Source organism: Ophidiomyces ophidiicola (assembly GCF_022830035.1).
Source record: "Ophidiomyces ophidiicola strain CBS 122913 chromosome Unknown scaffold_7, whole genome shotgun sequence".
Taxonomy (NCBI): domain Eukaryota; kingdom Fungi; phylum Ascomycota; class Eurotiomycetes; order Onygenales; family Onygenaceae; genus Ophidiomyces; species Ophidiomyces ophidiicola.
In genome coordinates this window covers 339696-353564 of record NW_026054647.1, presented here as the reverse complement: position 1 = coordinate 353564, position 13869 = coordinate 339696, and the positions used below count along the sequence as shown (strand labels likewise).

The 13869-nt window shown below is 47.1% G+C and overlaps 7 protein-coding genes across 7 annotated transcripts; 4 read left to right on the top strand and 3 right to left on the bottom strand.

Moving 5' to 3' along the window:
• Nucleotides 1-639: 639 nt before the first annotated feature.
• On the top strand, nucleotides 640-2244 carry LOZ57_002529 (uncharacterized protein; the record flags this gene model as incomplete). Its single annotated transcript, XM_049251598.1, has 1 exon — nucleotides 640-2244. The coding sequence occupies one exon, from the start codon at nucleotides 640-642 to the stop codon at nucleotides 2242-2244; it is 1605 nt and encodes a 534-aa protein (XP_049109403.1).
• Nucleotides 2245-2477: 233 nt separating this feature from the next.
• On the bottom strand, nucleotides 2478-2939 carry LOZ57_002528 (uncharacterized protein; the record flags this gene model as incomplete). Its single annotated transcript, XM_049251597.1, has 2 exons — nucleotides 2478-2844; nucleotides 2905-2939. 2 exons carry the CDS (start codon nucleotides 2937-2939, stop codon nucleotides 2478-2480), a joined length of 402 nt encoding a protein of 133 aa, XP_049109402.1.
• A 1156-nt stretch (nucleotides 2940-4095) lies between these two features.
• Nucleotides 4096-6009, top strand: CDC14 (cell division control protein 14; the record flags this gene model as incomplete). Its single annotated transcript, XM_049251596.1, has 3 exons — nucleotides 4096-4144; nucleotides 4203-4725; nucleotides 4779-6009. The coding sequence occupies 3 exons, from the start codon at nucleotides 4096-4098 to the stop codon at nucleotides 6007-6009; spliced, it is 1803 nt and encodes a 600-aa protein (XP_049109401.1).
• A 414-nt stretch (nucleotides 6010-6423) lies between these two features.
• On the bottom strand, nucleotides 6424-7178 carry LOZ57_002526 (uncharacterized protein; the record flags this gene model as incomplete). Its single annotated transcript, XM_049251595.1, has 2 exons — nucleotides 6424-6734; nucleotides 6803-7178. The coding sequence occupies 2 exons, from the start codon at nucleotides 7176-7178 to the stop codon at nucleotides 6424-6426; spliced, it is 687 nt and encodes a 228-aa protein (XP_049109400.1).
• A 1020-nt stretch (nucleotides 7179-8198) lies between these two features.
• On the top strand, nucleotides 8199-9563 carry LOZ57_002525 (uncharacterized protein; the record flags this gene model as incomplete). Its single annotated transcript, XM_049251594.1, has 1 exon — nucleotides 8199-9563. One exon carries the CDS (start codon nucleotides 8199-8201, stop codon nucleotides 9561-9563), a length of 1365 nt encoding a protein of 454 aa, XP_049109399.1.
• A 557-nt stretch (nucleotides 9564-10120) lies between these two features.
• On the top strand, nucleotides 10121-11269 carry LOZ57_002524 (uncharacterized protein; the record flags this gene model as incomplete). Its single annotated transcript, XM_049251593.1, has 1 exon — nucleotides 10121-11269. One exon carries the CDS (start codon nucleotides 10121-10123, stop codon nucleotides 11267-11269), a length of 1149 nt encoding a protein of 382 aa, XP_049109398.1.
• Nucleotides 11270-11518: 249 nt separating this feature from the next.
• LOZ57_002523 (uncharacterized protein) lies at nucleotides 11519-12544 on the bottom strand (the record flags this gene model as incomplete). Its single annotated transcript, XM_049251592.1, has 3 exons — nucleotides 11519-11733; nucleotides 11811-12393; nucleotides 12443-12544. 3 exons carry the CDS (start codon nucleotides 12542-12544, stop codon nucleotides 11519-11521), a joined length of 900 nt encoding a protein of 299 aa, XP_049109397.1.
• Nucleotides 12545-13869: the final 1325 nt, after the last annotated feature.

The window sequence follows — 13869 nt, the reverse complement described above, 5'->3', positions numbered from 1 at the left end:
GCTGGCGAGCGAGGAGCCGGGGCACGTTATTGGCCCAGGCCCCAAGCCACTCACGGCAGCCGTAAGTTTGCGCTAGCGGCACAAAACCGGGCGGCGAGCTAGCTGACAACGTTTAGCCGACGCTAAGCCGGGTTACATAAGCCCAACCCAGACCGTTCGATCATGCAACTTCCCTGCTGCCCACCACACGGCCAGCCTTCGAAACGCAAGACATCACGCGGGGGTACGTGGGCTCTTCGCGGGGAGCTGGCTTGAAATATGGAGACGGGGCGACGACGGCTCTTGTTCGACATCGGCGTGCCGGCGTGACTGGGTTGTCTGGGCTGCGGGAGGCTGGACCCTGGAAGCTGGCGCCTTAGCCCTGTAACTAATCATGTGGACCTGGCTACTCTCCACTTGTCTGATTGTGATCTCAGGGCAGCTTGGCGCGTCTTGCTGATCGCTGACGATGAAAACCGTTGGATGATTACGTGCCTCGCCGGGACATCCATATGCAGCTAGCCGGGGAGGGGGGAGTGGGGTCCAGGGTGACAAGTCATGACTTTTGTGATGAATTTCGCGCCGTGAATCTTGCGGACTGAACAGACATCTACGGACTCGAAATTCAGCCGTCAACCGAGCCACCATTCCACCCAAGAAATGGGCAGCAATAAACGCGAAAGTGGCCATGTCCCTCAACAGAGAAGTCCGCCAACAAAACGGGCCTTTGAAATTGCAGGTAGCCCGGTGTGTGTCTCGCAGGTCTCCGATGAGATCGGGATATGGATGAACAGTATCATGAAGGATGCAACTGCAATGTGCCATTCTGATGGACTGTCGCCGCAGCATCGTGAGACCCTTGGCGTGATATGCAGCAATATGAGCAGGATACAGCGAGCGAAGAACGATCTGATGGACTGTCTGCTCGTGGAAGCAAACGAGCTGACCTTGCAGCCGGCATCTTATGCGTTCCGAGGCTATATGATTCCTATGTTTAATGAACTTGCGTCCGTCGCCGCTGCCAAAGGTATTACAATTGCCTTCGAGATCGACAGTTGTGTTCCAGAATATCTGATCTACGAAGCCCCGCGGCTCCATCAAGTCTTATTTAATGTGACCGCTAATGCTATCGCCCGCACAGCTAAGGGAGAGGCCAAGGTTACAGTGAAGAAGCCGTCTCAGGAAAGCTCCCATGGACCTATCGAACTCGAATTTTCTATCTCAAATTCAAATTTACTGGAAGAAAAACAATCTGGCCCAACGCCGTTTCAATCGTACCGAAAAATCAACAATTCGTCTTTGGAGAGATGGACTGATGCAACTGGAACCACACAAGCGATAACAAGACAGTTGATCCGATTGATGGGGGGAAGAACGTGGACTTCTTGTGAGGCGGCGCATTCGTCTATGATTCACTTTACTATCACGGCTGCTACGCCGTCTCTGACACCTATGATCTCAAATATCTCGAAATTCAAAGAAAGCCGGATTTTGATCGTGGATGATGAAGATGATAGTGATGATGAAACCCTTAAGGATATGCTCGGCGATTTCCCTCTCGATACTCTTGTCCTAAAACTAGAAGACCTCCTCTCTACCCAGGCCAATCCCTACCCACATAAACTTCAGCCCAATGCTCCCTTTGAGGCAATCATTGTCAATTCCGTCAAGTTGCTACGCAAATTAGGAACGATAACCTTGCCCAATTCGGCTCCGTTAATTCTCCTGGACTCGAGAGAAACTCTTGATTTGACGTCCGTGTTTGGCCTGGAGGAATCCTCATATTACATCTCGTCTCGTACCAAGACCGACCTCGCATATTCTATCCATAAGGCCTTCGATTCAGTGCCGTTGCCAGTCAACTGTCGCGTCCTTGCCGCCGAACCAGACCGGATGAATAGACTACTTCTTTCCAGGATGCTGGATAGCTTTTACACTGGAGACTGCACCGTCTGCGAAGACGGCAGGCAAGCTTTTGAGTACGTTACTAGGCAAAAGTATGACATTATTTTAATGAAATTCGCGGGCCCTGGTACGCATGGCGAAGAGGCTGCTGTTAATATACGTGCATACGAAAGGAAAAAGAGAATGCCTCATACTCCACTTATTGCTTTGGCGCCCCGTTCCTTCATTGCTAGTGGTTTGGCAATACCGGAAATTTTCGATGGCTATGTTGAAACCCCGATTTGGAAAAGAGATCTAAGTCGAACAATGATTAGTTGGATACGAAAGTCTAGATTATGTGAAAACTATGAAAACGAATAAGAAAAATTTTGCTTCCTGTATCATTATTCATTTGCTAATGAGCAAGATGTATGGCTTTATGGAGAGTAATGCCAGCCCGCGTATTTTTTGTTGATAGCTGGCTAGTCTCTAGGTGCCACCATATGGACCCGAAGAGAAGTAAACATGCCAAAACCTTGCCGCCTTATCGTGAAATGCCATGACCAAATGATTTAAACTCCAAAATACTCCTAGTAAAAACGTTGTATGGGTATTTATTTTCCTAATTTTGTTGTCAAAACATCAACATCTAGTCTCTCCATCACCTCTATCACAACCCCTAAGCTATCCATAAAAGCATTAACGGCGACTCTTAGCATTCGATTCGTCGTAGCTTTGTAGTCTATTTGTAGCACGGTGAGGGCCTCGTCTCTAGCGGTCATATCGGCATCGGCGGCTAGGCTGTCTATAGAATCATGGGCTATCGATGAAGAAGCTGTTTCGACACCAGGGGGTGGCGATGAAGACGGTGTTGTGAGGCGAAGGGTTCGACGTACGAGCGCGGACAGCTCGGCATCTACCTGAAGAGCCTGGAGAGCGGAAGAAGCGAGGCGGTGTGTAGGGAAAGGGATTGATAAGGTTCTAGCCAGTTTCTTGTCAGCTAGAAAAGCCTATGCGCCTTCGGTTAGAAAATAGACTTACAAGGAGTATGGAAACTCGGGGTCTATCGTAGACATCACTGGGAGTGTTTTCCAGAGGGGATCGGAGTTGTTAGTAAGTTTGAAAGAGGCGATGAAATATTAAAAAGGTCTAGAGCAAAGCAGGCACTCAAGATAGCTATCTCCTTGTTATGAGTATATGCTGCCAACCCCTACTAATGAGCTGCGGTGCTCCGCGGGCATATTATTCCAGCATTGCGTGCCGTTCCGGCCCAATTAACTTCAAGTCACGCGTGGCGGGGCGGGAAGTCTAAACGGAGCGGGCTTTCGTAGCGCCGAAAGTTACCGTTGTCGGCTCTGGTGGACCAAGCTCTGGTCCTCGTCTGATATGGCATAAACGGAGTAGTATGGGAATGGAGCTTGCGCCGGAGTCACAGCAACCTAGTGAGAGGGGGCAAGGATTGATTTTCGAAATACGGTGCAATTCAAAACACGGGCTCAGAGGATCATGGGTACCCTAAGTTAAATGAGACTACGGATGAATGCGGATGTGGCATCAGTTGCCATTGTTAAACGGCTCTTTATAGGCTGCTAGCAGCTGAATGTGACGCCTGGTTTCCTCGTTGGCGATGTTTGTTTTGTGTTTTGTTGTGTTGATATCAGCTCAATAGTGTTGCTGTTTTGGTCCAAACAAAACCGGCGTTGCGTACGGCAGCCTGGTAATTTACGGTGCGACGACCGTTGTCTCGCCAAGCTCGAGGGAAGTTATACCTAACGGGGCGTAGCGTACCGTAATTCGAATTACGGGCGGCTCCTGGCCAATCACACAACAAACACCTTTCTTGTTTGGGGCAGCAGTTGTCCCGTCAACTAGTCGTGCTAACCCGATGTGGCTGCCTCACAACATAACAACCGACAGGGATACCAGACCAAATGTTATGATTCTTCAAGTCCGCAGTTCCATCCTTCACCTCATCTTTCTTCTCAGCAACGCATTCATATATTACTGCTAGCCGTGTTGCCTTCTCTTTTACCGGTCATATTGTTTCTTAGACTGTTATACTTCTCGCTTACCTTTGCTTTCAAAAGGCCATGCGCTCGTGACGACCAAGACTACTATCCTTCATCAAGGCCACTGTTCTCCTGATAACCATTTAATATCAAGAGAGTACCCGGTCCTATTGAGCTTGCAATATTTTTTTATTATCAATCCGTATTGACCTGCCCCGACAAAATGCCACCGCAAGCGATTCCTTTTGGCCAAGTGATCGAGTATATTGAGGGTGCGCCGTTGCGATTCCCTATGCCATATTTGGTGATGCTAAGTTTTTGCCTGCTTAGATCGGCTATACCTAGCATCTTATCATACGCCGCCAAACGAGAATTCTCCATTGCCATTCCAATCTGCGCAACGCAAATCTCAAAGTAAAAAGCGCGGGGCAGCTGCTCCAAAGCCCGTTCAGCCTGTTTATTTCACAGTGGATGACGTGGTTCTCTACAACGCGTTTCATGCAGACTTTGGGCCATTGCATATCGGCCATCTCTATAGATTTGCAGTTCATTTTCATGAGGTGCTCGGAAACCCCGAGAACAAAGACCGACCAGTGGTTCTTTGGACCAAAACAGACTCGAAAAGCCGCGCAAATGTTGCTTGTTTGGTGGCTTGTTACATGGTGTTAATTCAATCTTGGCCACCCCATCTCGCTCTTGCTCCAATCGCGCAAGCTGATCCTCCGTACATGCCTTTTCGTGATGCAGGGTATAGTCAGGCGGACTTCGTCTTGACAATCCAGGATATTGTGTACGGTGTTTGGAAAGCTAAAGAAGAGGCACTATGCGGACTGAAAGAATTCAGTCTCGAAGAGTAAGCGCTGTATTACAACGTTTTTAATGCCTTGTCTAACGCTGCTACCATAGGTATGAGAAGTTCGAGCGAGTGGACATGGGCGACTTTAACTGGATAACCCCTCAATTCCTCGCTTTTGCGTCGCCTCAATATAAGCCTCTAGCTTCGATCCCTCAAGATTCCCCGGAATTCGCTACCCTTCCGTCCAGTATTTCAGAAGTTTACGCCTCACGACTCCCTGTTCCGTTTAGGAATGTCTTGACCCATTTTGCATCTCGGAATATCGGCTTGGTGGTGCGCCTGAACTCAGAACTCTACAGCTCATCATATTTCACAGCCCTGGGTATCCATCATATTGATATGATTTTCGAAGACGGAACTTGTCCTCCTCTTCCACTTGTGCGACGGTTCATTAAGCTTGCGCATGACATGATAGCAAAAAATAAAGGTATAGCAGTGCACTGCAAAGCGGGCCTGGGTCGTACAGGCTGTCTCATTGGGGCATACCTTATCTACCGTTATGGTTTCACCGCCAACGAAATCATTGCTTTCATGCGCTTCATGCGCCCAGGAATGGTTGTCGGGCCTCAACAACATTGGCTTCACTTGAATCAAGGCACATTTCGCGAATGGTGGTTTGAAGATACAATCAAGGAGAAGTTAATGATGTCCGCGCCAACAACGCCAGGAAAAGCTACTTCGAAACATCGCTTGAATACCACCAGCCAAACCGCCACACCTCCCAATCCTAATCAGTCGAAGAGACTTGCGTTGGGTGAGATTGATAACAATGAGGCTTCGCCATGCTATGCAGACGAAAATCTTCCCGCTCCTACGCCAGGACAGCCACGTAAATCCCACCGCAAAGATTCCAGGCATCATCCATATGCTCGCGCCGTGTCGGGAAATCTTGGTGTTGAGGGTGACATGGGTACTCAGTCCATGCGTACAAAGCTAAAGAATGCTTCACGTCGATCACAGACTAACGGCGAAAATGGGGATGACCGGCGGCCCATGGCCAGTGCTGCATCCCCGAAAACGCCAGGCCGCTCCCCAAGTCATCAGTCCGTCTCCTCCTCAGCAGCCGGCACGTCAAATATTCATGAAGATGTGGAGAACTGGGTTGAAGGCATCGCGAATGGCAAAACCCCAGTGAACACTAAAAGTGGAAGCGGGGTGCTGGGGGTTAGTAAAGTGCGCAGCAGTCCACGCAGATTAGGTGAAAGAACTGATGCCAAAATCCGAAAGGCAAGCGGAAGAATTGGAAGCGCAGGAACCACAACGAGAGTCAAGACGACTTAGCTCTCCCACCTGACATGACAGGTGTACGAAGATTCCGTTGACGGCTGCTGATGACGTCTGTATCGATGCATTATTGGGGTTTATGGCGTTGAGGATAGGAAATGGACTTTACGAGTGGGTCTTGGAGTTGTTCTCGGAGGCTAGTTGTCGAAGAGTGCTAGGTTCTTAGGCCAGGGGTTGAATCATACCAGCATTTTCATGTTCAGATTACATATGTATGAGCGTTCCGTACCGAGCCTCATTTCCGAATTTTTACCAACTCTACGGAAAATAGCTTGATCTAATTGAATCGTGTATGTATGAGAAATGCATTTAAAATGAGGTTCTGCTTCTTGGTGTGATTTGAGCCAGTTCTCTGTGGTCCATTATCAAACTATGAAAAGAATTACAGGCTGCCTGGCAATTACTACAGTATCAAAGTTTCCCAATTTCTCTCATCGCAATCTGCCAGTACCGGAGCCGTTCTTCACTAATAGTAGTCTGCACACAGCTCGTGATATACTTTTCCCATCCCGCTTGTGTGCCCTCCTTTAATCCCCTACGCACATCGGCGTTGCATTGTGTCGAGGCATACCATGCTGCGGAGCCAAAGTCATATTCATCCTTGCTGAGCAGTAGGTCGAGGATTTTCTCTTTATTGCATTTTAATTTTTGGGCTGAATCTTTGAGCTCTTCGATACTACTTGCATAGCGTTCGTTCCATTCCGGCATCTGCATGTTTCGTGCTAAGAGAAAAATATTAGAATAACATATTAATTAACTAGGGTATATAGGGGATTTATATTCAACATACTGCCTTGTCCGGGTCGGCCTGGGTAGACATTCTTTTGATACTTGAATTCGCCGCTCTCTAAAGCCATCAGGCTGATTAGGGCGGCAGTCTCGTTCTTCTCGGTGATTGCGTAGCGTTCAAGTGAGCGTAGAATAGGACCAGCGGCCTGCTTGGCGGTACGACATTGGCCCTTGGCTTTATCATCATCGACACAGGGCTCTTTTGCGGAGTTAGGGCAGATGACTTTCAACGCCTCAATGAATTTGGCTTCGTCAATCTTGCCAGATTTCAGGCTGATAGATTTCTGACCTTGGAGAGCATCACACCCATTATGAGGTTCAGATATTGTCAATGTGGTAAGAAGTAATATGAGGAGTGATGGGTAGAGGCCTTTCATTGCGAAGGTACGTACGAAATCTAATTTTTCTTGCTTGCGGGTATATAATCTGAGAGCCTGAGTCGGTGTCAAGGAGGAAGAGCTTGCTCATAGAATCTCAGAAAGATATAATTATATAGGGCTTTGCGGTATGTGTAGTGTGTGAAGCCGCAGGAAATGCATGCTCCAATACACAATATATGGGTATCCCCTTCTATACAAACATAAAGAGAGCAAAATGAATAAAGCATTGACATTACACACAGTGATAGCATATAGAGAGGTTCAACGCACAGTGTAAAAGTCTATCACTCCCAAAAATTAGACGGTTTGTGATCTATGTATGTTGTCCGGGAGGTACCTACGGAGTAGGTTTCTTGCTATTCTTAGGAGTTAATTAACTATCTTCAAGTTAATTAACTAACTAGGCAATAAGAGGATTTGTACCAAGTTAGCTAACCAGTTTTTAAGCCCTTCAAAACCCTAGGCCTTCTATGCTCGCTACCACTAGTTAACTGCTCTATGGATTCACACCTTTTTTTTAAATTGTTTTGTTCAAGTGGTAACTAACTGCATTATAGTGTCTAGTTTATGAAGTACAGCTGGATACATCCTCTTGGTCTTTATGTGCCAACCAACATATCACAGACAAACAAATGGAGCCAGATCCGGAGAATTGATTTTCACGCATGGAAATGGATTATTTTCAGTGCTTGTTTTTCACTTTAAAATGTTCAAACTTTCTACGGTGACCGTATTGTTTGTTCCCGAGGCATACTCTGCGAACCTTTTGTGACAGTTGCACCATCACCTTGGGGTTGATAAATATGTTTGAGTGACTCCCTGATAGTGCTCTAGGAGCGGAGATATCCAGCGTCTCCATGCTGTAATGTCTATATATTCCACTAGCGCTTTGACTTCGCAAAAAAAAAGCCCAGCACTTCTAGGATATCATACCAAAGATACTGATTTCTTTTCAGCATATTTAGATTGCACTTTGTGCTTTCCTGTTTGCAGGAAACGTGCTGTTAAACAAGGAACATGGTTGCCGCTTTTGATATCCTTCCCCCAGAATTGGTCTTGATGATCATCGAAGAATTCGAAGAGAGTCAGGAGATACTCTCTTTCATGATGTGCTGCCGTCGCTTGCATGCCATCGCTGAGCGGTTTCTTTACAAAACTATCAAGCTCCAAGAAATTGTCTCAAGGGCTGGTATGCTGTCCCTGCTACAGACGATCCTGCAGCGGCCCATTCTAGCTACCTACACAAAGACGTTAGAGCTGACACTTTGGGAATATCCAAATGCATTATCAAACATGCTGCACTCACCAAGGCGGGTTACATCCCGCCCAATCCTCAATTCTCAATATAAATTGGTGGAGCAGAAGGTCAAATTCGTTAGCAAATCTAGGGAAGATGAATGGAAGTGGCTTGATGATATAAGCCTCGGCCAAGTTGATGCCTTTTTGGGTTTGATTCTTATTTCAATGCCTAATCTAGAGAGGTTATATATAACTCACTATCCGCAAAAGTCAAGTTATTTCTTTGAAATGATTCGTCGGGTAGCTGATCGCGAACCCCCCTTCGATGTCTCCCCTACCTTAACACGACTATCCTACGTTCATTTCTCGCCATTTTCTATGGGTCGTGTCAGAATTGGATTCTTGTCACGTTTTCTCCAGCTTCCGGCTATAGAGGCGCTCACCACTTTGGGTATAGATGAAGAGGTCTCTGATATATCTGTACGTGTGAGTTCTCATATTAAGAATTTTGAAATTATAAATAGCAGCTGTACTCAAAGCATTGGCCCATTGCTTGAAGGCTGCAAGAAGCTGAAATCCTTTAAATATACGCACGGGAACTATTTTCATTCACGACCTGTCCATATCAACCTCTGGGAATCACTTCGAGCCACAAGACATACCTTAGAAAGTTTGTGGTTGGACTGGGACGCATTGTCAGATACACCGGAGCATCTTTGGCCTCTATTTCCAATGTCATTTGACCACTTTCCTATGCTCAAGATACTTACTCTGCCAGCACCCCAGATTTTTGGCCGGCGACAAACTTACTTGCACCCGCTCACTGCTATCCTGCCGAAAACACTGGAAACTTTGTGTATCATGAAAATTCGTATTGACGCTATAGAAAGCATTATACCAGAGCTATTGCACATTGTGACATCGTCTGCCACCATAGTACCATGCTTGAAAAGAATCAAATTGAGCGGCATAGTTGGTCCAGCGTACGAGTCCCGTGCCTATTGGGCTGAAATGAGGGTCAAAGATATCTTCTTTCCGAAAATGATACGTCAATTAGAGGTCATGAAGGGCCCTTGTCAAGAAGCAGGAGTAATACTCGAATTTTCGATGCCGGAGTGGAAAAGTGCAGCTCGGTTGGTATAAATGGATTTCTATTGTATAAGTGTTTTTGTTTTGTATGTTCAATCACGCAAATTTTAGTCCCATTAAATATTTGTTGGTTAGTTAACTGGTTAGTTAGTTTACTATTGATTGCCTGGAAATATTGGTGATGCGAAGTCTGGAACTTTGACCAAATGACTAGTGGGCTGGGCTCTAAATAGGGGTCGGAGTACGGAATAACTAACTAACCGTAATCCGAACCTCCGATTGGCCTCGGCACCGGCCCAACGGCTCGGGGCAAGCACAATGTTGATGTGATCCTTTGCTATTCTGCGTGATCGATGCTGTCTGACATGGCATATAGGGATGATTTTCACACGTGGAAGGCGTTTGTGTGCACCGTGGGCTGTTCTCCGTACTACTATAACTGATGTGATGGGCCAATAAATAGAGACACAAAACATTGCACAAATGTGCCCAATATATCAACCGAAACGGCGTGTGGGGAAGGATAAAATGCCTATCGGCAAACATTATATAACCCTCAAGAAATCCCCAATTATAATTCCATGCGATATCCAATATACATGCTAACAACCATGACTGAGATACCCCGGGCAATGAAAGCTGTTCGATTCCATGATAGAGGTGATCTCCGCCTACAGTCCATTACGCCTCTTCCTTGCGGGCCGGACGAAGTTCGCATCAAGGTAGCATATTGTGGTATTTGTGGTTCTGATCTTCACGAGTACATCGCCGGTCCCTTGTTTGTACCAAAGCACGGCCAAAAACACCCTTACAATGGTAGCAAGTTACCTGTGACCTTAGGCCACGAGATTTCTGGCGTTATCACAGAAGTCGGAGACGGGGTTGCTCCCAATCATCTCAAAGCTGGCCAAAGGGTTTTCGTTAACCCGTGCATTAGAGACAGGCAGCTTGGAGTACCACCCTGCTTGATGTGCCAGGAAGGGAAAGAGAACTTATGTCCCCGCTTGGGGTTTTACGGATTATCTGGCCCTGGAGGCGGCTTGGCTGAATTTTTGGTTGTCAAGGCAATAAATGTATTCCCTCTTCCGAACTCAGTTTCCTTGAAAGTCGCCGCTCTGGTGGAACCGCTGGCCGTAGCCTGGCATTGTGTGAGGGTATCCGGCATTCAAAGTGGACAAGATGCAGTCGTGCTGGGCGCTGGTCCTATTGGCCTTGCGATACTCATGATTCTGAAAGTGTGGGGTGCGAGGAAGGTCGTCGTTAGCGAGGTGCTGCCGGCCAGAGCTGCACTGGCCCGCAAGTTCGGCGCTGACTGTGTCGTCAATCCTCTCGAGAAGGGTGGGGATGAAGATCCGGTTGTAGCCAAAGCGAGAGAATTTTCAGGCGGTCACTTAGGTGGCGGAGCTCATGTCTCTTTCGACGCCAGCGGAATCCAAGAAACGTTAGAAACATCCATTGCCTGCGTTAGACAGGGCGGTACCGTCCTCAACCTAGCCATTCACGAAAAGCCGCTGAAGCTCAATTTTAACGTGTTGACTTTAAGCGAGAAAAAACTTATGGGAGGCTTGTGCTATACGAACGAAGACATTGAAGGTGTCATCAATGCGCTCGCAAACGGATCTTTAGTTGCTGATGAGTTGATCACATCAGTGGTGACGTTGGAGGACGCTATCCAAGGGGCGTTCGAAGAGTTGATTCACCGAAGGGAAAATCATGTTAAAATTTTGGTCCAACCAAATTCAGTGGAAGACATTGCATAGTTTGATTCTGTCTCTTCCAGACTAAGAAGAGCTTAGGATACTTCTGATGTTTTGCGTGGGCGAGAGTTACCCCTGATGTATATTTTACTATATGAAACTCTTATGACTTTACCGAAAAACTCCAACTCAAAACGTCGAAACACCCAAAGACCCGCTAAGAAGAATTCTTGCGTAAACCGTCTATTCCCAACACTCGAGAAACCTCTTGCAAGGCGCTGTTCTAATGAAACGAAAGACGACGTAGTCAATTCAAGCCCAAACCATGCTAAGCCAATTTTGGAACCTCTGTGGTCTCGTATTGATAAGTGTATTTAAGTTGCATGTACCAAAGTCATAACATCCATTTAAAGTGGCCATAAGGTGGCAAAGGCGCCATTGCTCCCGGACATCATTCGAAGCTTTTGCTCGCACTAGTTGTTCGTCAAGCATATCGTCAGAGAGGAAAGACATTTGAACTGGGCGACCTGTAAGAATCAAACATGTCAGGAACTGAGACCAAGAGAGATGACATGAGATAGAGAATATTGTAGGTTCGCCTTACTAAATACAGTTTCAACAATACCCACCAAGTTCGTTAAATATGTTCTTTCGCCATACATAGTGAACTCCGTAGGCCACCGCGGCAAGTCGAGGGCAGCAACCACAGCTCGAGCAACATCCTGAGCAGATGTCATGCAAACTACAGAATTCCTACCGTCACTTAGATATGGAATATCTGCCTTCATTGAACGAACATTTATAAGGTATTCACCTTCTTGGTCGATATATGATCCCCGACCAAGCTGAAAAGCAGCCATGCCACCAGGGGCAAAACGCTCATAAAATATACCACAGGTAAAGACAGTATACTCCATTCCGGACTGTTGGAGAAGGGAAAGACTGGTGGCGTTTCCACGATCTGGAAGTTTGGATTCTGGGCGCCTCGAGGGGGAACCTTCAAACTCGGATGGAATAAAACGTCGAACTTTAACTTGAGCAGCAGCGGCAATGAGAGCATGCTCAGCCTGTCCAGATACAGTGGAAATGACCACATCAACTCCCTTGAGTGCATAGCAAATTTTGGAATATTCGCGATAATCCACCTGAAGCACCTGCCATCCCTTGGAAGCTAGAGCAGGTTTGGGCTATCCTAGATCAGTATTAAACCGAGTTTCAAGTTGGAAAGAGTCATACAGCTCTGGATAATACAATAAACTGGTGGCAAGTCTTTGTAGAGATGCAGTGTGCAATGAACTGGGCAAGGCCGCTAGATCCAGCGATTGCTATATTCACCATGGTGATGTTGCAAATATTGACAGATTTAGAGAAAAGAGGGTATAAGGAAAGTTTGTTGAAGAAATAAAGGTTTTATTCGAGCTAGGTGCCCAATTTCTACAATGCTCGCGAGAAACCACCTGTTTATATAGTTACATATATAGCTCAACAGGAAATTCGCTCCGGGATGGCAGCCGGCCTGTAGACAACACTATGACGTGTAACGGCCGTATTTCCCAACAGATGGCGATGAGGGCATAGCAACACCTGCAAACGTCCTGGAAGGAGGCCGGCATTATGAGGTGGTGGCTGCCTAGGACAGAATAGATAATGTCCGACATTTGTGTTGGCTTAGCAATGGCATGTATATACGTATGTATGTACATACACACGTTCCTCACACCAAAAAAGTGCGATTGTCCGAGAATGTTCATGAAAGGCAGTGTTTAGAAGAAAAAAAGACCCAAAAAAAGCTATTCAACCAGCACGAAAAGCTCCAGACAGATACTGGGGCTCCACCGTCAGATATCCCTGATGTTGGTTCAGGGCAGAAGACACGACTCTGGAGACAGGTCCAACGATATCGCCTTAAGATGCCTGCACTGTAGTGGCAAGAAACAGTTTTGACAACTGCTGGTATACTCCGTCGTTCGGCACCCACGTTTCACCAATGCAAAACCGTTGAATAAGCTTCCTGGTGATATGGTGGAAGGATATTTTTATCTTTAGGATTCCGCTGTGGAACGGAGAAAGGGCTCCCCGAAACCAGCGAACACGGGAGACAAACTCTAGGCTATGTCGAGACGTCAAGGCATGACAGGACGCGGGCTGGAACCCTATCCGCAGTGCCAACATTCAACAATCCGGCATGGCTGTAAGGCTTGTGGCTACGCCACTGCCGTTGGCCCCTCGCCAACAGGTAAATAAAAAACCGCGCCGCTGAGTCATTGTGAAGCTATACTCACGTGATGGCGCGTGTGACGTGTTGATGACTAAGCGATCGGCGCGTCCGCGAAACGCGTCCGCGAAATCGACGGCGGATCTGTTTGGCGTCGACGGCATGCTCGCATCGCGCCTGGGGTGAGATGCGCGGCTATAAGACTCAAGAACCGCTGTTGCATCTACAGTTCTCCTCCGCGAAGTGCCCTCTAGTCGTCTGTTGTCGCGAAGAAATATTGACCGGGATCGCGAAGCCAAGCCCAGCGGGTCCGCGTTCACACGACCAGCCAACAGACGCCTTGAAATCTATTACTTAGATTACATCTAACTAGTTCACTAGTGAGTTATTATCACCACGACCGTGCACCGTGCACCTGTGATCCTCCGCGTACACGCCTAGACGCGAT